At 40.8% G+C, this 23069-nt stretch overlaps 1 protein-coding gene across 1 annotated transcript; it reads left to right on the top strand.

Moving 5' to 3' along the window:
* Window positions 1-385: 385 nt before the first annotated feature.
* Window positions 386-21797, top strand: LOC311248151 (uncharacterized protein). Its single transcript, XM_084339088.1, has 7 exons — window positions 386-426; window positions 3546-3580; window positions 10144-10334; window positions 12905-13059; window positions 16714-17177; window positions 18068-18279; window positions 20095-21797. Exons 2-7 carry the CDS (start codon window positions 3571-3573, stop codon window positions 20302-20304), a joined length of 1242 nt encoding a protein of 413 aa, XP_084195214.1. The 5' UTR covers window positions 386-426; window positions 3546-3570; the 3' UTR covers window positions 20305-21797.
* The last annotated feature ends 1272 nt before the right edge of the window (window positions 21798-23069 follow it).

Genomic DNA, 23069 nt, shown 5'->3' with positions numbered 1-23069 from the left:
CACATATAAAGACACTATGGTAGTAGTCATACTGGCCAGCAGTGTAACTAGTAAGAGTAGATATGTACAGATATAGATATCCTGAATATGTAGACAGATTATGTATGTAACTCAAGGAGGGTTGTGATGTGAAATCTAGTGGTTGGTAGGAAACATGTGTCTGACTGGGCTGAGTGCAGGCCTGAGTGGGTGGGTAAGGTGTGCTGCCATAGCACCCAACGTTCATATCTAATGATTCATGTTTCAGTATGCAAATTTAACCGGGTTGATTTCCACATCACGCCTCTGACACAACAAATATGACGTGGAAAGCAAAGAAACGCCTTCTTTGTGGAGCTATTTAAAGACACATATTGTAGCTTGGCTTCACAATCATCCTCATCATCCCTCAGCGAAGAATCTCTGCAGCTCTGCTTCACCACTAACGTAAGTAGTACTGACCAGAAAACAAAAATAATGTTTCAAAACTGTTTGTAGCATTTGATGACAGCTCGACTAAGGGGTCTCCAACTAACATGTGCTCCTAAATTATCTTTCCGGTGTTACGACCCTGGCTCAAAGGCACGCAACCTATGTGCAAAACCGACACCAAAAACCTGTGTTTAACCCAAAAGACTACTTTAACCATGAAATACTGATACTAACTAAAGAAACAAGAATAGAAGACCGTGATAACTATCTGTTAACCCACACTCCTCTAACCACAGACCCTGCATGTGTGACTCAAGGGCTGGTTTTAAGCTCCCAGCAGGTAACCAATCAGCAGAAATTAGCTAATTAGCAGCCCTCACCTGTAAACCCAGTGACACAGCAGTGATCAGGCAGTGACACAAGAGTGATCAGGCTCATGGTACATAACACCGGTTCATTACTGTAGAGTCTTGACTTTATGCACACACTGTAGGGCTGCACGATTAATGGATTTTTTTAATTAATTTTTTTAAACTTTTTTTTTTACATTTGTTTAACCAGGAAGTCCCATTGAGATACAAGATCGGTTTGGGAGAGGGAGGTAAGGGGTTTTAGATTGTGTGTTGTGAAGTTTAGACTTCAGAGAGGGAGAGTAAAGTACAGAAAAAAAAGGTACCGTTGGGTACCGGTATCGATTCCCAGGTAAAAAGAAACATTTTCAGGCTCGGTGTCCCAAAAAGACCCACCGCGTAGGCCAGATGCAAGCCGCATTTTACAATAAACCTCTGTGGGGCTGCTTAAAAAAAAAATTATAAACGCAAATTTAATTGCGAACGCAATATCTGTCCGAAAAATCGCAATTAGATTATTTCCCAAAATCGTGCAGCCCTAGCACACAGGGCACATTTACTTTAGTAGTACCTACTTACTGGTACGGTCATAAAAGACCCCCCCCCCCCCCTCTACAAAACCGAAGTTGGTGTTGCTGTTTAAGACATACCACTTGTTAGGGTGAGGTGTCTTTTCTAGAACCCAGAAGCAGAACACAGGCACAGGAGAATAGAGCCAATTAGATTGTCTAATTGGAGTATGGGAAGCAAGGTCCAAGGTGGTGAGAGGAGCTCAGAGACAAGGATCAAGGAGTGGAGGAGTGACAGGCCGAGTGTGTGTGTGTGTGTGTGTGTGTGTGTGTGTGTGTGTGTGTGTGTGTGTGTGTGGGGGTTCAGGCTGGTGAGGGCTGGTGAGGGTCCGTGGTTGAGGTGTAGTCCGGAGAGGTGAGGTCCTGGACATCAGAGAACAAGAGTTAGTATAGCTAATAATAACGTTACGTGCTTCACCACGAGCCATGCTAGCAAAGCTCTAAGCTCATTTTGGTTCAATGAAAGGGAGAAACTCGATTTCAGAGTGATTATAATTGCATTGATAATATGTTGTACGATAAGGACATAGGTTGGTTTAATCCAAACGTTCATTTGGAAACTCTGTATTATGAAATAAGACGGTGAATGTCTCTCTCTCTCTCTCTCTCTCTCTCTCTCTCTCTCTCTCTCTCTCTCTCTCTCTCTCTCTCTCTCTCTCTCTCTTTTATTTTTTTTGCATGATTGATTAATTTCCTGATAATGTATGACGGTGACCCCTCCTCGACTCGTTGACTGGTGTGTCTGTGTTCGTGCGTGACTTTCATGACTTTCAAATTATTGTAAACACAACATAGTACTGTGATATTCTGATATATCACATTGTGATGTATATTTTGTGTAAAAAAAAAAAAAAAAAAAAAATTTAAGCTGAGGTTCGAACCCATTAATTAAGAGTTGAGTGCCAACGTAACGAACGAAGGACCGAACCTTCGAATGTTTGGGCCCAGACCTAAATGACAAATAACTCATTATAATTACAATGAATTACTTCTAGTTCTTATTGCCAGAACTGTCTGATCACTTCTATGCAGGGACGTGCACAGGACTTTATAAAGGCAGGTGCCCTAGAAGATAAAAGCGCATGAGTTATTAAATGCGAGCGCGCGTGGCGCGCAAGCCCGATTTTTGGGGTTAATACAAGTCTATGGTACATTCAGTTTCACCGATAGATGTCACCAAAACTACATAGTGTCCCTTTAATAACACAATATGCGCTCCAGACCAACAGCTGCGAGAGAGAGAGAGAGAGAGAGAGAGAGAGAGAGAGAGAGAGAGAGAGAGAGAGAGAGAGAGAGAGAGAGAGAGAGAGAGAGAGAGAGAGAGAGAGAGAGACCGACCGACCCCGCATTAACTACCTTGTTTAGTTGAAACGTGGTCCAGGTCAGGAGGGCTTGATGAAGTATTATGTCCACTGTCCCACAGTCACACACTGTTGTCTTGATGTATATCCACTGTCCTCCAGACTGCATCCAGCCAAATAGCTTATTGTTAGCACTTAGCACTGTAGCTTTGTTGTTGTCAAACTTGTCACCACACAGTCCTGACATTCTCGAAGTCAAAAACGAATAGTGCTTGCCGATTGATTGGTGCTAAGAACAGCAGGGCGGGTGCAAGCCGTGTGACGTAATTGGCAGACTCGACTGTCAATCAAAATTATTCTGTTAGAGAGAGAGAGAGAGAGAGAGAGAGAGAGAGAGAGAGAGAGAGAGAGAGAGAGAGAGAGAGAGAGAGAGAGAGAGAGAGAGAGCTGCGTGATTTTCCAGGCAGCAGCAGACAGGGAGGGGCTGGGGAGGGGTGATTTGGCGACGTGTTTTTGGAAGGACCTATTATTTACAAGAGGGGTGGCATTTCTCTTTCTTTACCTAATATTTAGATTCTATCGTGACATCTTTCATTTGGAAGGGCAGGGCAGTATATCTATATGTGCAACAGTAAAAAAAAAAAAGAAAAAAAAAAAAGAGGGTGGCATAAAAAGGGCACTTTCTAATGAAAAATGAAAAAGGCAGGTGCTCGGGCACCCCTTCACCCCTATGTATGCACGTGCCTGCTTCTATGTAATAACCTGGTAATTACACTGTAATCACTACACTGTAGTAGTGCTACGATATCTTCCAATGAACCTTTAAAGTATGTCCATACTGTATGTACTGGTTTACTGCGCCCATGAAATCCTCAGACTTTAAAATCTGTGTACTGTTTGTTTACATATTGCAGGGAAGAACATACCTTCAAATCAAGCATGTCTGTTGGTAAGTCAAGTCTACTTTGTTTACAAACACAAACCCAGTCTGTTCCAAACTTCTTCACAAGAGAACTAGAAACAAAGGACATGCTCAGTCAGGACCAAAACAAATGGGACATTTAGCTGCAAGCAGTCAATACAAGGGTGCGGCCTAATCACTTAATATTGATGTTATGACTCGATCTACAAGGATGGGGCCAAATCACACATTTTATTTATTCATTTAACTTTTATTTAACCAGGCAGGTCAACCTGTTCCACCCCTTAGGGTCGGTACCAACTCCAAAATGACATTATGATAATAGATCAATATTTTTCAGAGTGTTGCATATATTTAGCGATTTTTTTTCAAACGTTTTCAAGTATTAACATCACTAACATGTCACAAAAGCATGTAGAATGTATATTATCATCAATACGTTAGTTTAGGAATAGGTTAAAAGTGCCATTAGATAGTTTTAAGTTTTCGATTTTCGATCGTCTATCCAAGCCGGGAACGAAAATGAAAATGTTGAACCATGGGAATTGTAGTCTTTTTGCAGCCATTTAGTAGAGGACATGCATAGCTGTCGACCAGCGTTGGAATTTTTCCGAACTACACTTCCTGTCACATACTGTGGGCTTTCAAAGTTCAGCGTTCTGAATGAATCATATAATAATTGTTATGATTCGCGATAATAAGCCACAAAAGGTAACGTTTTTGACAAATATTGAAACGCAGTTAGTTTCCCCTCCCTATTGTTAGCATGTAGGAACAATTAGATCTGAAATTAGTTTCAAAACGGTTGCACTGTGGGGGAAATAAAAAAGTACACTAGATTACAGTAGATATCATTATCTGTTCTTATGCACGCCTGGTGATACTAAATCCAAATTGAACTTGGGCATTTGAAAGATAATATATGTATATAAAGTTGCGAATTGGCTATAATAAGGTAATGTATAAGCATCTATTCTATATTCTATAATAATATTTCAAATAGCATTGGTCCGGATGGGAGAATTCAGTACTGTATCTACAGAACCTTCGGTTTTATCATCTTCCCTTTATTAATTTCCTTCGATTTTTTGTACACATGATCTCAAGAGGGTACTGTACGAGATCAGTTTTTTAAGTTTGGTCATTATTATCATGGTGTTATTCACTGTCAAAGATGCAAAGAAAAATCATAATTCATATTCTCCTTTGTTTCATCACAATTTAAGCAAGCCTAGTAATAGACACAATATTGCTGACACTGTGAATACATTCCCTGAGGTCCATAGATGTACCTAGATACCAAGAATATGCAAATAGCCCTTGTAGAAGTGGAGCAATATTCCATTTAACTAGGTATATATGTTATGCAGATTTTCACATTGTGTGGAACAGGTTACTAAGAACAAACTCTTATTTACAATGGCAGCCTGGCGAGAGGACAAAATGGCCTCTCGAAGGCCAACAGGGAAAGGAGACAAAAACATTTAATAAAACACACACACACACACCGGAACAGCATGCATTGTCTTTTAGGATCGTCGATGCAATACTCCTCTTGCGCTTAACCCATCCCGTCGTCCTTCCCCCCAAGGGTAGCCGGGGAGCAGACGAGGGCTGGGGCGTGAGCCACTCCCGGGGACCATCCAAGTGCTCCCACCCGTCTTCGTCACGGACGCGACAGCGTTAGCGATCTGTTGTTGTGCATGTTTTTCCATTGGGTTTCTCTTATCGGGGGGGGGGGGGGGGGGGGGACCCTTGCGAGCACGGGGAGAACATGCAAATGCTTTATTGATGTTACGAGTCAACCTATACAAGACTACAAGCTAAATCACCTACAGTATATTGATGTTATGACTCAACCTATACAAGACTACAAGCTAAATCACCTATATTGATGTTATTACTCCACCTATACTATAAGAGTGAAACAATTATAAATGGCCATAAAATGAACGGAACTCTAAGGGCGATTCATCTGAAAATGTAAATGGTTGTATCTCTGCAATTTTGTAACTGATCTGATCTCCAAACATTTGGTGTCGCTGTAAACGAGAGACATTCCTGAAAGACCTCCGTGTTGGAAACGGATTCAGATATGCTGCAAGTTTGGTTCATATCGGTATATTTGAAAGAAAATCCAATACGGTTGACTTTATTGCTCATCGAGAGGAAATACATAGAGTAGCGACTTTCACATCTCTACTGTATGTGGTTCAGTTTCACATCTCTACTGTATGTGGTTCAGTTTCACATCTCTACTGTATGTGGTTCAGTTTCACATCTCTACTGTATGTGGTTCAGTTTCACATCTCTACTGTATGTGGTTCAGTTTCACATCTCTACTGTATGTGGTTCAGTTTCACATCTCTACTGTACAGTATGTGGTTCAGTTTCACATCTCTACTGTATGTGGTTCAGTTTCACATCTCTACTGTATATCGTTCAGTTTAACATCTCTACTGTATATGGTTCAGTTTAACATCTCTACTGTACAGTATGTGGTTCAGTTTCACATCTCTACTGTATAATATGACTCATTTACTCTCTAACCAGACTTTTTAAGGAGTTCACGATTCCTCAGAAAATGGTGAAATGTTGCGTGAGTACTTTCAGTCTCAAGTTTCGATGAGGGAGACGGGCAGAAATGACAGCTGGCACCAAATCCATTCCAAAGAAGAGGCAACAGACATGGACCCAGTACTTTGTTGGCAGTGTGAAAATATGCAGAGAAACATTAAATATCTTTGGAACCGTTTGTGTTAAATTGAAACTGGAGATTATCTTCTCTCCGTCAAAATTGAAAGTGTATCTCTCTGTCGCATGAAGGCTGGCTGGCAGTGCGCATAGAATAAGGCATAGCTTATTGAAATTAGTTTTCTCTAACAAACGCATCTATTTATGTCAGAAGGCAAGGTGCCGACCTGCTCAAAATGTATTCATTCTCGCTCCTCCTCTCCCTCTCACTACGTATATAAATGCACCATTTATCAGATTGAAGTTGAAGTTGGTTGATAAAAGCGTTCAGATTGAAGTTGAGGTTGGTTGATAAAAGCGGTCAGATTGAAGTTGAGGTTGGTTGATAAAAGTGGGTCAGATGAAGTTGAGGTTGGTTGATAAAAGCTTGGCATTATATTTACAAGTGTAATATCATCAGACAAGAAGTAGTGCTGTTATATTGAATATCAGCACAGCTGTGATTCGTTTGTAGGTATGAGGCCGCAGGCCAAAGCCATGCTGATATTCAGAAACAGTTGTAGAACAGTTGTATAATCGCCATTTATTAGTTAACAGTAGCCTACTAAGTGACAACATATAATGATTTGTTTGTTTGTTTATTTAATCATTTATTGTGCTCTTGACCTTTGCCAGGCAATCTGAACACAAACATTTTCCTGCACAGTTTGCTACTTTCTATGGTCTACACACGTTACTGCTGCCAAGCTACTTTTTATAGTTAGGTCTACACACGTTACTGCTGCCAGGCTACTTTGTATAGTTAGGTCTACACACGTTACTGCTGCCAAGCTACTTTTTATAGTTAGGTCTACACACGTTACCGCTGGCTAGCTACTTTGTATAGTTAGTTCTACACACGTTACTGCTGGCTAGCTACTTTGTATAGTTAGGTCTACACACGTTACTGCTGCCAAGCTACTTTTTTATTGTTAGGTCTACACACGTTACTGCTGCCAAGCTACTTTGTATTGTTAGGTCTACACACGTTACTGCTGCCAAGCTACTTTGTATAGTTAGGTCTACACACGTGAACACTGGCTATAGCTACTTTGTATAGTTAGGTCTACACACGTTACTGCTGCCAAGCTACTTTTTATAGTTAGGTCTACACATGTTACCGCTGGCTAGCTACTTTGTATAGTTAGTTCTACACACGTTACCGCTGCCAAGCTACTTTGTATTGTTAGGTCTACACACGTTACTGCTGCCAAGCTACGTTGTATTGTTAGGTCTACACACGTTACTGCTGCCAAGCTACGTTGTATTGTTAGGTCTACACACGTGAACACTGGCTATAGCTACTTTGTATAGTTAGGTCTACACACGTGAACACTGGCTAGCTACTTTGTATAGTTAGGTCTACACATGTTACTGCTGCCAAGCTACTTTGTATTGTTAGGTCTACACACGTTACTGCTGCCAAGCTACGTTGTATTGTTAGGTCTACACACGTTACTGCTGGCTAGCTACTTTGTATAGTTAGGTCTACACACGTGAACACTGGCTATAGCTACTTTGTATAGTTAGGTCTACACACGTCAACACTGGCTAGCTACTTTGTATAGTTAGGTCTACACACGTCAACACTGGCTAGCTACTTTGTATTGTTAGGTCTACACACGTCAACACTGGCTAGCTACTTTGTATAGTTAGGTCTACACACGTCAACACTGGCTAGCTACTTTGTATAGTTAGGTCCACACACGTCAACACTGGCTAGCTACTTTGTATAGTTAGGTCTACACACGTGAACACTGGCTATAGCTACTTTGTATAGTTAGGTCTACACACGTGAACACTGGCTATAGCTACTTTGTATAGTTAGGTCTACACACGTCAACACTGGCTAGCTACTTTGTATTGTTAGGTCTACACACGTGAACACTGGCTATAGCTACTTTGTATAGTTAGGTCTACACACGTTACTGCTGGCTAGCTACTTTGTATAGTTAGGTCTACACACGTGAACACTGGCTAGCTACTTTGTATAGTTAGGTCTACACACGTGAACACTGGCTATAGCTACTTTGTATAGTTAGGTCTACACACGTTACTGCTGGCTAGCTACTTTGTATAGTTAGGTCTACACACGTGAACACTGGCTAGCTACTTTGTATAGTTAGGTCTACACACGTGAACACTGGCTAGCTACTTTGTATAGTTAGGTCTACACACGTTACTGCTGGCTAGCTACTTTGTATAGTTAGGTCTACACACGTTACTGCTGCCAAGCTACTTTGTATAGTTAGGTCTACACACGTTACTGCTGCCAAGCTACTTTGTATAGTTAGGTCTACACACGTTACTGCTGGCTAGCTACTTTGTATAGTTAGGTCTACACACGTTACTGCTGGCTAGCTACTTTGTATTGTTAGGTCTACACACGTTACTGCTGCCAAGCTACTTTGTATAGTTAGGTCTACACACGTTACTGCTGGCTAGCTACTTTGTATAGTTAGGTCTACACACGTTACTGCTGGCTAGCTACTTTGTATAGTTAGGTCTACACATGTGAACACTGGCTAGCTACTTTGTATAGTTAGGTCTACACATGTTACTGCTGCCAAGCTACTTTGTATAGTTAGGTCTACACACGTTACTGCTGCCAAGCTACTTTGTATAGTTAGGTCTACACATGTTACTGCTGCCAAGCTACTTTGTATTGTTAGGTCTACACACGTTACTGCTGGCTAGCTACTTTGTATAGTTAGTTCTACACACGTTACTGCTGCCAAGCTACTTTGTATAGTTAGGTCTACACACGTTACTGCTGCCAAGCTACTTTGTATTGTTAGGTCTACACACGTGAACACTGGCTAGCTACTTTGTATAGTTAGGTCTACACACGTGAACACGTGCCAAGCTACTTTGTATTGTTAGGTCTACACACGTGAACACTGGCTAGCTACTTTGTATTGTTAGGTCTACACACGTTACTGCTGGCTAGCTACTTTGTATTGTTAGGTCTACACACGTTACTGCTGCCAAGCTACTTTGTATTGTTAGGTCTACACACGTTACTGCTGGCTAGCTACTTTGTATAGTTAGTTCTACACACGTTACTGCTGGCTAGCTACTTTGTATAGTTAGGTCTACACACGTTACTGCTGCCAAGCTACTTTGTATTGTTAGGTCTACACACGTTACCGCTGCCAAGCTACTTTGTATAGTTAGGTCTACACATGTTACTGCTGGCTAGCTACTTTGTATAGTTAGGTATACACACGTTACTGCTGGCTAGCTACTTTGTATTGTTAGGTCTACACACGTTACCGCTGCCAAGCTACTTTGTATAGTTAGGTCTACACACGTTACTGCTGGCTAGCTACTTTGTATAGTTAGGTCTACACACGTGAACACTGGCTAGCTACTTTGTATAGTTAGGTCTACACACGTTACTGCTGCCAAGCTACTTTGTATTGTTAGGTCTACACACGTTACTGCTGCCAAGCTACTTTGTATTGTTAGGTCTACACACGTTACTGCTGGCTAGCTACTTTGTATTGTTAGGTCTACACACGTTACTGCTGCCAAGCTACTTTGTATAGTTAGGTCTACACACCACGCTTCACGTGCCTCAAAATGATTTAGTTTGGATTTATTGTTTGAATATAATAATAATAATAATAATAATAATAATAATAATAATAATAATAATAATAATAATAATAATAATAATAATAATAATAATAATAATAATAATAATAATAATAATAATAATAATAATAATAATAATAATAATAATAATAATAACATACAAAATAATTCAAAGCATTACACAAATGGTAAATATCTGTTGTCAACCATTTTGCAGCCTCTGTACATTTGAATGAAGCCCTCTCTCTCCTCCATAGTGAAAGTAAAGGACGGCAGCAGTGACCTTGACTTCCTCACTGCCTTGGTCCCTGCGGCTGAGAAGACCGCCCTGCTCTACAACATCTCCTACCTCTGCCTCGCCCGGTTCCCCTGCTTGGAGAGGACCGTCAGGGCCAGCGCCGTGGAATCCCAGCTGGCTTTCGTCACCTCCCATGCTTTGATGCTGCAGGTACTGTATATAAGAATCAAAGTGTCTTCACTGTGTCCCTAATACGTCTATACTACTGCAACCGAGTGGATTTGAACCTGGGACGATCGAATCCACAGCAGGCGGCCGCGCTAACCTGCTGAGCTAAAGGGTCAGACCTGTTAGCAGGCGTCGGTTGACTGCGACCGACTCGTTTGTAGTTTACAGTCGTCATCTAAGAGAGTGAGTGTGGAACCGGATGGCTGTTATTATCTGCCACTGAAATACTGTATCGGTATCAGCGTGTATGTTAGTGATATCCCGCTGGTCAATTAGCCGTCTTTAAAGGGTTCTAGCAGGCTCATTTGTTAAAATAGTGCATTTGCTGGATCAACCCCTCAACGTTTTGTGGGCCCCCCGCCCCCCCTCGCCCCAACAAAATAGTCATGAAATGAAAAGTTCAAATGTATTGAAATAACATCAATATCATGAGCTTTCAAGTGCAATGACTTAACAATAACATTCTACATCAGTAACAATATGAAATACATAACAATACAGTCCAATAGACACTCAGACTGTGTGCTCTTAAAAATAAAATAGGGAGAAATAGAACGAGAAAGATAAGCTTTGTTGTATTTTCTTGACTTGAAAAAAATGATATATACATATGTAAATCAATATCTTCCTTTTGAATAAAATAGGCTCAGGAATCAGGATTGTTAAAGCTCCTCAAATTAAATTTCATCATCGGCACCAAAACCGCCCCTCACCAGATCCGGACCCATCACACTTACCATCAATGACTCCACCATCACCCCTTCCCCACTAGTCCGCAACCTCGGTGTCATCCTCGACCCCACCCTCTCATTTGACCCCCATGTCCGCTCCATTGTAAAAACCTCATACTTCCACCTCCGCAACATTGCCAAAATCCGTCACTGCCTCTCCCCCCCTGCTGCTGAATCCCTCATACACGCCTTCATCTCGCCTTTTTTATTTTGTTTCTATTTATTTTATTTTATACATATATAGTTTTGTTTTTTTGTTTTGCATATATATATATATATATTTTTTTTTCTTTTCTTTTCTTTTCTTTTTTATGTTTAAAATAGTACACTCATTTGAGTAGTGGAAAAGGGGTAGGATTAAATAAGTGTATACTTCTTCCTACTCCTTTTCGAACATGCAGATTGAGTTGTTTTTCTTTTTTGTTATTGTTTGTTGTATTCATTGCATGTTCGAAATAGAGACTTCAAATCAAATCAAAAAAAATCTCCTCCCGCCTGGACTACTGTAACTCCCTCCTCACTGGCATCACCTCCCGCTCCCTCCGTAAACTGCAGATGGTCCAGAACTCAGCCGCCCGCCTCCTCACTGACACCCGGTCCCGTGACCACATCACTCCTGTCCTCCACTCCCTCCACTGGCTCCCGATCAAACAGCGCATCAACTTCAAAACACTACTCCTCACCGTCAAAGCCCTCCATTGCCTGCCCCCCCCCCCCCCCCCCTACCTGACTGACCTCCTTCTCCCTTACTGCCACACCCGTTCCCTCCGGTCCTTTCCCACTGCTTCCCTCACTGTCCCGTCATCCAAACTTAAAGGTTTTGGTGACCAGGCTTTTTCACGAGCTGCACCCAAACTGTGGAACACCCTCCTCCCTCAGACTGTCCAAGACTCTCCTCTCACTCTCCACCTTTAAATCCCGACTCAAAACCTACCTGTTCTCCCAAGCATACAACCTTCCCTACCCATAACCACCCTCCTCCAACATACCACCTCCCCTCCCCTTCCCTACTTTCTCTCCCTCCCCTGCCCCCCCCCCCCCCCTCCTCCCCTCGGTTTCCCTACTTCCCTGACTGGTCCCCTACTGGACTCTGTATGTGTTACTTGTTACCCGTGGTTGTATGTCCTGCGTCTTCATACTGTTGCTTATTCCCTGTGGTTCTTTGTTTCTTTGTTCATTTGTTTTGCTCATTGTCAGCGTCTTTGGGTTCCTGAAAAGTTAAATGTATTATTATTATTATTATTATTATTATTATTATTATTATTATTATTATTATTATTATTATTATTATTATTATTATTATTATTATTATTAGAATTAGCCTAATCCATGTAAAAGAGAGTAGCCTATAGTAAATGTATACACACACAAGAGAGAGAGAGAGAGAGAGAGAGAGAGAGAGAGAGAGAGAGGGAAAATAGTTTACACACACACACACACACACACGCACACACACACGCGCGCGCGCACAGCATTGCAACTTTAGATTGAATCTGGGCTTGAAGTGTAGAGCATTTTTTCTCTCTACAATATCTTACTTGCGGTCTCTCGTTCTCTCCCACTCTCTCTCTCTTTCTCCCTCCCTCTGTCTCTCACATAGGAATTAGGAATAAGTTTAATGATTAACGCCCAATGTGACATATATGTAACATTTCAGATATTTGCCATTAGGGGGCGCTATTTTGAAAATAAATTCAGAAATGTGTTCTTTGTAGTCTATTTAGTCAGTCTTATGCCCCTCATAATTTTCCTTGAAGGAGAAATGGGTGTGGGTTCTAATGTTTTTTTTTATTGAACTGCACCTTTAATTTCTTCCATCAGTGCATCTATACCAGTGACAACCTGGTGAAGGCACTCTTCCCCATGATCATACTTTCTGTGAACAATGACCTGCCTGCGTTAGCCAAAACACAACTGGAGAAGGCCAGGACTTGGATTAGAGACATCATCCATGGAGTGGACAAGATGGCGGAGGAGTAAGAAAAGATACTAAGACGGCCTTTAATGTGTTTGTCTAACGTTTTAATTGCATTTAAAGACATAGCACTTCATCTTCAAAACCATTCATTCGGAAAGTTACATCACTACTGCCTGAAATGGTAAATGTACAAAACGTTGTTAGCGAGCTGTAGCCAGCATGCCATTCAGCAGTGTAACAGTTATTAGGGTTCCCTCTCAATACACTACACAGTGTAAAGTAGGTGCCGATAAAAAAGCAAGTGGCTGTGTGTATGTTGGACAGTGTCTGGCTCATGTGTGACATCAACTTGTCAGCATGAAAATAACCACACTAGGATAGCTTAGCAAGTAACTAATCAGACGTTATCGCTTTTGGGATTTGGTACATACATACCCATTTATTATAAAAAATACAAGGTTAGGCCTATGACCATAGTATGCCTGGTCATACGGCTTTATATTAATGTACATATATCAAATAATAGTTTCACAGACACTAGCCACATAGTTACTAGAGAACTAAGAAAAGTTAAATACTTAACAACATGGCCCCACAAAGTACTGAAATACTGACCGCTATGAAAGCCAGAGACAAAAAATGCTCTGAACTTCATAAAAGTCAGACAAAGCTTGCCAAAAGCTCAAACAGTGAACTCCAAGCCCACGTGATTGAACTCAAAATACAAAGAAACAGACTAAGAAATGATGTAAACACCATGATCTAATCCGCAAAAAAAAATTGTCAATGACAAAACTGAGGAAAACAAAAACAAACCCTGTGAACTTTGGAAATTACTCAACAACCAACTAGGCTGCAGCAAAAAACTAAAAACCAGATTTACAAACATAAACACAACGACAGAAAACACTCCCATCACAGACAAGCTGGATGTGGCCAAATACCTAAACATATTCTTTACAAACATAGCCACAACACTGGTTAATAAACTACCCTCACACTCAGGGCATTTTGGGGTAGAACACTTCATAGCCTACTACAAAAACCTAGGGGTCCGTAAAGACGACTTCAAACTGGAAATGGTAAGAACAGATGAGGTACTCAAAAAACTGAGCGCCCTCCAACCTAACAAGGCCACTGGCCATGACAACATCCCCTCCAAATTCCTCAGAGACTCAGCAGCCGCCATCACCCCAGTCATCACACACATAATAAACCTTTCCATAAAACAGGGACACGTCCCCAAGGACTTCAAAATTGCGAGAGTGACCCCCTGCTCAAAAAAGGCAGCAAATTAGACCCAGGCAACAAACGCCCTGTTGTATGCCTTCTACAACGGAACTTCGTTTCCGCGTTCGATTTTTGCGCTCTGATTGGCCAGGTCATGTGACATGTGCGCCAATCGTGGGACAGCAAGTTCTGCGCCTATTTCTGGGTCTAACAGCCTGCAAACTACCTGGCGTTCTATCGCCATTCTCTAAGACAAACTCTAACCTTAACCAACTTCGAAAGAGCGCCTAAGCTTAAACAGTGTAGAAACTTGCGGTCCCACGATTTGGCGTACATGTCACATGACCAGAAATGAACTGGCCAATCAGAGACGCGGAAACAAAGTTCCGTTGTAGAAGGCATTCAGGCGCCCTGTTTCTATTCTTACCTCCATCTCGAAAGTCATGGAAAAAATGTCTATGAACAGGTCGAAAAGTACCTTGCGGAAAAAAATCTAATCTACGAATTCCAATCTGGCTTCAGAACATCCCACTCCACTGACACATGCCTTCTCTATTTAACGACCACATCAAACAAGAGGTGGACGCAGGCAAATACTGTGGCATGGTCATGCTCAACCTACAAAAGGCCTTCAACACCCCATTCTGATTGACAAGCTAAAAGCAATTGGTTTTGATAGTTTATCAGTGAGCTGGATGCAATCATACCTGGAGGGGAGAGAACAGATGGTAGAGGTAAACTGTAGCCTACTCTATCCCCCCCCCTCCCAGTGAGCTGTGGTGTTCCACAAGGAAGTCAAGTCAAGTCAAGAGTTTTATTTGTCACGGCATACAAGCATACTGTTAAATGCGGGGGGTCATGCCCGCAGCGATGTGCAACATAAGTAATAAGACAGGAATGCAATACACAGTTAGCTACGGATGAGCCACTGGGTCTTATGTACACTACTATACAATGCTATGCTATACAATCTACAGTTATACTATGTGTCTTTATGCTAGCTTGCTATATCCTTCTGTTTACTATACATGAACCACATCCCCTAATTTATGCAAATGTCATGTCTGCACCTGGCTCGCTGATAACAAACTATCATTACACCTGGGTAAAACAGAGTCCATTCTCTTCTGATCTAATAACAAACTCAGCAAAACCAACGGCTTCTCGGTTACAGTGGGTGACAATATTGTCACAAGGAAAGATGAAATTACATACCTGGGTTCCATCCTAGAGGCAAATCTTTCCTGTGACAAAATGGCATCCAATGTAATCAAAAAAGTCAACCAAAGAACAAGATTCTTGTACCGGATCTCCTCTCTGGTAAACAAGAATACCCTGAAGACTCTAGCAGGAGCATTCCTTCAAGGGTACTACGACTATGCTTGCACCTCATGGTACCAAAGCACCTCAAAGGCGCCAAAAACAAAATTACAAACATCACAAAACAAACTGGTCAGACTACTGCTTGACCTTACTCCTAAAACCCACCTCACCCCTGCCCACTTTGACAATCTAGGATGGCTTAGAGTAGACGACAGAGTACAGCTTGCAATGGGCCTGGTCTACAAGATACACTACACCACTAAGGTACCCATGTACATGTCGAAATACTTCCCAAAGGTCAGTGAATACCACGACCACAACACCAGAGGGAGTTCCAGAAGTCATGTTCAACCCAGATTCGGCACAAACAAGGGTCTAAACACGTTTCGCAATTATGCCACATCAATGTGGAACGCCCTACCCACAGCCGTAAAAAATGTGAAGAGTTTTATTTGTCACATACATACCAGGGCACACAGTGAAATGCGGGTGGCGATGCCCGCTTCGATTGTGCAATAATACTAATAATAAAATAGACATAAAAAAAAAAAAAGGTAATAAAATATACATAAAAAGGGCATGATAAAATAGACATGCTAAATTCCTGAGATTGTTAGCTATGGATTTAAGGCACTGGGTCCTATGTACACTACTATACAATATACAGTTTTACTCTATATCCCTATGCTATTCTTGCTATATCTAAACTATACAATATACAAGAACCACATCGGTTCTTTCCTTAAAGTGACCTTTATTTTTCTCGTTCCTTTAAAGTGACCTTTCCATTTTGTTTTAAAGTGACCGTTTGTGTGTGAGCGATTGCAGCATGTGTGTTGTGTGTGTGTGTGTGTGCTCATGTCATGTGTACTTGTGTGTGGAGAGTTCAGTGTTCAGTGTTCTGATGGTCTGGGGGAAGAAGCTGAGCCGTAGTCTCTCTGTTCTCGTTACACATTTGTGACTTTCATTCACTTGTGGTTTCAGACAAAGCTTCCCCACAACCATATTTAAATTGCTTTGAGCAGAAATTGCTCGACTTTTCTTGAGAAGTGACCATAATGACAACAAAGATGAATCAACATAGTTTAGCATTGGATTTTTAACTTAAATGATATTATCCCAATATGGACTCACAGCCTGTTGTTTCCTCAACATTCAGCTATAACGGACTTGCCAAAAATGTTGCCTCCGCCACCAGTGAAGTCAACACTACCAAACAGACTACCAAAAACAAGATTGAGACTCTGGGCAAAGAGTATGAGGCGACAAAGACAAAGGCGGATACACTGACCAACAGCGTGAAGAGTAAGGCATCAGAGCTGGCTGAGAATGAGAAGAACATGGAGGCTGCTACCAAAGAGTTGGAAGACAATATCAAGGATATCGCGGCAAGGAACCACAAGTTTGCCATCGCCGCCGCGGTGGTGCCATTCATTGGCGAGATTGTCTACCTGGCGCAGATGTTAATCAACTCCAGTACTGATAAAGCTCAATTGGAAAAGGGCAAGCTCAAGATCTCAAACCTACAAGGAGAAAGAACCATTCTGGCTTCTGAATTGGGGACATTTCAAATAAAGCTGATGGATTTCCAGTTTAAGCTTACTATCGCTGAATTCAAAAAAGGTAAGGCTCAAAACATTTGCTTTTCTTTGTCATTAGGGCCGGCAGGACCATCTAATTTTGTTAAATTATGCTACTGTGTGGCCGAACCGTCCATACGGGCACAATTGGCAGTGTCAGTGGGTGGGAAAGCTGGTGGGTGGGTCCTGGTCGTTGTAAAACAGCGACTCCTACAGTTCGGTCGGGGCGCCTGCACAGCGAGGGAAGGATCTGGGGGAGGTAGTGTGACCTTCCACACGTTACACTCTCCCAGTGAGAGTCCGCACTGCCGGGTGAAAAGAAGCGGTGGGCTGGGTACACATGTGTCGGAGGAAGCATGTGATAGTCTCCGCCCTCCCGGACCGACGGTAGGGGGTAGAGTGCGCAACGACCAGGAAGGGGATTGGGAATTGGCATAACGACTAACATTGGGAGCGGAGAAAAACGGAAAAAGGAGGGGGGGAAATTTAATACAATTTTCTTTTTAATAATTATGCTACTGTAGCAATTCAAAGTCAAAGTGGCTTTAGAAGTAGATGGACCACCTCATTTAAAGGCCCAATAGGGGATGTTCTTTGATCATAAAAATGTGTGTATATTCATATACATTTGTTTGTGTTATTGATCTCAATAAACAAATAAATGATTGCATCAGAGCTACGAGAGTGAGGCTACTTTGCTCACATTGCTCTTTTGCATATTTGTTCATGAAAAGGTCACTGCAAAGCGACCAGTTTGAAGTACTGTCTACAAGCATATCCTTGGTAATGGTACACATTAAGATAATTGTAATCGTTTGAATGCCCTAATTACTTACTAGCCAGTGAAAACAAAATACCAATCCATCCCCAAAGATTGCTACTTGATTGAGTTTAGAGGCTAGCTGAAATGATCCTTTTGATTACCTTTTGTAGATGCTGTTCCTAATCCGGTTCACCTTGAGGAAGTCCAAAAATACATGACCAGAATCCAGCAGATCTTCATACAGCTCAGCTCCTTCTGGCAGCACGTTGAGAAGATGTTGATGGCCATGGAGCAGCAGGCCTTCAGTGGGAACGACCAGCTCGATTACCTGAAGATCATTGGCAAGGAGTCCTTTTTGGCCAACATCGAAGTGGCAATAAGGGTACTTAACTGACTAATGTCATTTTATAATTTCCTTTACAGCACTTAAAGTACTAGCTGAGCTGAGCACAAATCAGTTGAAATTATTTTCAAATCGGTCGACATTTACCACGTCAAAAACATGTTTTTGTTTATTTATTCAAACATGTATATTAATTAATGATAAATATGTGAAATCCCCAAAACAAAATGTTCACTTGTGTTCTATTTTACTTCTAAGAAATGTTTTTTTTGTGGGGCGAAATATATTCAATTTGACTTACCATGGCGAAGAGAACAAAGAAAATGGCGGAAACTTACTTTGCAAAGGTTTTATGAGGTTCATTCAATTCATTCAGTTTGTAGATTGTAAAACAATAGACAACTCAATTTGGGTGGACATGTGAATATAAAAAAAAGTTAGTTGTTTACAAGAGAAACTCTGTTGGATACCTTTAAGGGACATGCCAATATTCATCATATCTCCAGAGTAGCCTATAGCTTAAAACAGTGGTTCCCAAACTGTGGTGCGCGCACCCCTTGTGGTGCGCGAGCGCCCTCTAGGTGGTGCGTGACATGAAAAGGCTAGGTGGTAAAAAAAAAATTAATTTTTATTTTTTTTTACAATAAAATGTCATACAAATCTTAGTCAAACCTTTAGTATTATGGATATTAAACATGCTGGCAGAGTATTGTCGTGAACATTTTAATTAAATAAAGAAATTCCCTATCCATAGTCGCCGTGGGAAGAGATAAAATAAAAAATTAAATCTGTGCACGGAGACCAGCAACAATTTTTTCTAACAGAAACCCATTGGGGGGTGCGCGAGCTAGGTCGGGAGGTGACAGGGGGTGCCCGGCCAAAAAAGTTTGGGAACCGCTGGCTTAAAACTCCAGGAGAGGTGTTTTAGGCCAACAGCTGGTTGGTAGCTGGTAGGGCTGTCCCCGACTAAGGATTTGGATGGTCGACTATGATTGGCCAAAATTTGCCGTTAGTCGACTATTGGTAAAAAAAAAAAAAAAAAAAAGGTATAATATTTTTATAAAAAAAAAAAAAATGTATCATTCCATTTGGGCTGTGGGGGGTGCTTAATGTCTGAAGGAGTCGACTGAAGGCTTCTTGTCTTCTGCAAAAGCATGCAATTGGTCCACTGATGGATACATCTTGATATTGTCTAGCCTCTAGTATAGTGTGGTAATAATATGTTATCTTTAACATTCAAATGAATGTGCCAAATTCCATTAAATTCATAGTCAAATGGCATTATTGAGGACAATTGACCGCACTAGATGTTACTTGTTGGAGTTTCGAGTAATTTGTCCTTCTGGTGGTGCTATTCTCACCAAATAAAAAATATGAACATTTGTCCGATCATGACATTTGAAATGTGATATCTTACTGATGTTATTAATATGTATTATTTAGATAGCTGATGAGCCATATCTGTGTATGAACCCCCCAGATCCAATCAAGTTTCTGATAAATGCACGGAAAATCACCATTGTAGTTAAAGATTTTTACAGCCTGGGTCTGTTAAGACTGGCAATATATAACTCTAATTTTCATCTACTCAGTCAAATATTGAGTGTGAAAGTCAAAGTGGGGAGATTGTTGAGACTTTGCGGATGTCTGCCTCTGCCATCTTCTGAGTGAAGTATTCTAGTTTACTATGAGGTGGCTACATTTAGATTTATGTAGAGACTATAATCTGCTATGGTTCATTGGTTCATTCTTTGTCAAATTCTCATTTGAATTTGAGCATTATATGCTTGTATTTCTATACCGCCATACAGAAAGATTTTCACTAATTAATTTTAATTCTCTTTTTTTCTGCAGGCTTGGGGAAGCTTTAGAGATGCTTGCATCAACGTCAAGCACATCTTTGCCCTCAAAAACAAAGATGCCTACAAGTTCCTGGAGACCAGTCCATCTTCTCTGTCGGAGAAGGAGTGGGACCGACAGTATAAGGACGTGATGCTCCGCCTGGGGGAGTGCTACAAGACCCCAAAAGCCATAGAAGAAAAGGGGGGCGAAGCCATAGAATAAAGGGCGCTGTGAGAAAAGTGTGCTTCCTTAGTTGCCTGTTAGGTTGATTTGGCTTTGCTGCCGCCCTAACAGCATGTGTGTAACAATGATATAAATCATGGGGGCCATGGTGCATGATGCAATGATTTTCTGTAACTTTATCAATTAGTTTCCTCACTATATGCTATTGTTCTTTCATGTAACTTTATCAATTAGTTTCCTCACTATTATGCTATTGTTCTTTCATGTAACTTCATAAATCAGTTTCCTTGCTATGCTATTGTTCTTTTATGTAACTTTTTGAAGTTAGTTCTGCCATTGTATCAACTTGAACTGAGTCATATAGATGTGCATACAGTAATGTAAACATAGTAGGAGTAATTACGATATATATAGATGACACATCTGACCATTATATAGCATAGATACTACCTATGGCCCATTCATAGTGTTCTCATGACCACAGTTTTACAGTTTCAAGCATTTAATGACAATCACCTGTTATTTGATTACATGCCTGCTGTACATTCTATTGTGTTCTGTCCTTGGCTCATTATTTCCTTGCTACTTTAACAACAGCTGTGACTGTAATCTATGCAAACATGATTATGATGCAGTCTGGAATAAATACAATTAATCTAAAACAGGGGCTTCTCCATATCCACTGTTCTGACACTATGATCAACTTTAGCATGAAATATAATCTAATTTGATTGTTGTTGTTTCTCTTTTGCATGCTATATATTATTTTGAGCCCAAGATTAGGAGTATAGCATTTTGCATTATGACCAAAGAACACTTTCAATCTCTTTTTTGATCAGAAGGATTTAGTTTGGCAGCATTATTCGATGCCATGAAAATGCAGCAATGACTTAACTTAATTGTTAATTGTTAAATGAGCAGTATAGCATTCTGTGTTAAGAGTTTTGCACATTGAAACTCAGAAAATGCTAAATGAGTCAAAGCAATCGTAAAAAGATTTAATTGTATCGTTTGACAGCTATAATATATAGTTATATGCTTCATGATTAATTCATTAATTGCATATCAATATTTGCGGTGAAAATAATTTCAAAATATGTCAGTTCAGGTTGATTTAGGTAGATGAGTGAATCAATGAATAATAGACAAACTTCTAAAGTAAGTAAACTGATCAATATCTCTTTCTTCATACATTCAGAACATTTATTCACTGTTCATATACAAATAATGGCCATAACAATAAAAAATATAAGAATCTGAAATGTTTCAGCAAGAACAATGATGAAAATAAGTCCATAGGTTTCTAATTTTATCCTCGACATTGTAATGATTGTCAATGCGTCTTATTTTAGATGCCTTAGGTAACATAGACCAGCAGTAATATATGGTGCAGTTTAAGACACAAGGCATAGCATTTTTATTTCATTGAACATACAGAACATCTCAGGCCACAGTTACTCTATAGCTTAAGTACTGTAGCACCATAGGGAGGTGTAGTGGTGACGTCATTGCCGTTTTTTGTGTTCCACCCTCTGTCCAACCCAATGCATTTCCCCATTGCCCATTTCTAAATCGTCTCGTTTAAAACAAATAAAGCATTAACATTGGCATGGTGTACCTTTCTGTGCTTATTCATCCACAATCTATAGCTCAACATGAAAATATTCGCAATTAATCATTAAAAAAAATCACCGAATTGTATTTCAATCAAAAATGCTTAAACAATAATGTTAGTGATAGAAGGGAACTCATTTTGTGCAAAAGTGGAACGTTTTTCAATTTTCATTCGGCAGAATTGTTACAATAGCCGATAATCCATTTTCCCAATGATAAATCCCTATATGGGTGGAACAACCGGTGACGTCAGACTACACCTCTTTATTGCAAGCTGCAGTACAGGACTCTAGCGCCCTCTAGGGACCCTTTCTAATACTGTAGAACTACTCATTTCATTCAGCCTATCAATCCAACTTCCACAATACATCAAGTTCAAGTTTGTTTATTATTTGTCACATATAAAATACATGTACTTTACAGTGAAATGCTTGGTTCTGTATGAGCCCCTGAGAGTGTGCTTCATACAGTAAAAAGGTAAGTAAAAGAGCAATAACACTATACAATCTACAATCTAGAGTACAACCTTAAGTACAATGAGTAATAATGAGTAAAATGCAGACAATGAGGTACAAAACTTTAAGGTAAGGTGCAAATGCAAATGAGGTATGTATGTAGTGCAAATCTCTTTAATAAATAGATAAATATAATGTAGTGTTAAAGTGTCTAAAGTGAGTGTTAAGGTGATTTGTTTAAAGTGAGTGTGTGCATGTGGATGTGTGTGCAGAGTGTAGATGATGGGTTGTTACATAGAGTCATTGTCATTGAGCATCCCGATGGCCTGGGGATAGAAGCTCCTTCTGAGTCTCTCTGTACTGGCCATGAGATTCCTGGAGTCTATGTCCTGGAGAGTGGGAAGCGGAAGCCCACCTCCAATTGTGCGTTCGGCTGAGCGAGCCACTCTCTGCAGTCTGCTGCGGTCGTGTGCGGTGCTATTCCCAAACCAGGAGATGATGTTACCAGTCAGGATGCTCTCTATTGTGCACAAGTAGAAGTTCTTAAGGATCTCCTGACTCACTTTGAACTTCCTTAGGCGCCTGAGGAAGTAGAGGCGTTGCCGTGCCTTCTTGACTACACTGTCAATGTGTGTGGTCCATGTCAAGTCCTCGGATATGTGGACGGACGAGGTACTTAAAACTGTTCACTCTCTCGACCGGTGCCCCGTCGATGCTGAGGGGGCTATAGTCCCT

This window comes from Notolepis coatsorum (genome assembly GCF_963971535.1).
Source record: "Notolepis coatsorum genome assembly, contig: SCAFFOLD_211, whole genome shotgun sequence".
Lineage (NCBI taxonomy): Eukaryota > Metazoa > Chordata > Actinopteri > Aulopiformes > Paralepididae > Notolepis > Notolepis coatsorum.
Note: the sequence above shows the minus strand (reverse complement) of the source record. Positions and strands in the feature narration are given on the sequence as shown.

Coding starts and splice junctions, on each gene's coding strand:
- LOC311248151 (XM_084339088.1), top strand. Junction 10,335..12,904: donor CCCATGCTTTGATGCTGCAG/GTACTGTATATA, acceptor TTCTTCCATCAG/TGCATCTATACCAGTGACAA. Junction 18,280..20,094: donor ACATCGAAGTGGCAATAAGG/GTACTTAACTGA, acceptor TTTTTTCTGCAG/GCTTGGGGAAGCTTTAGAGA.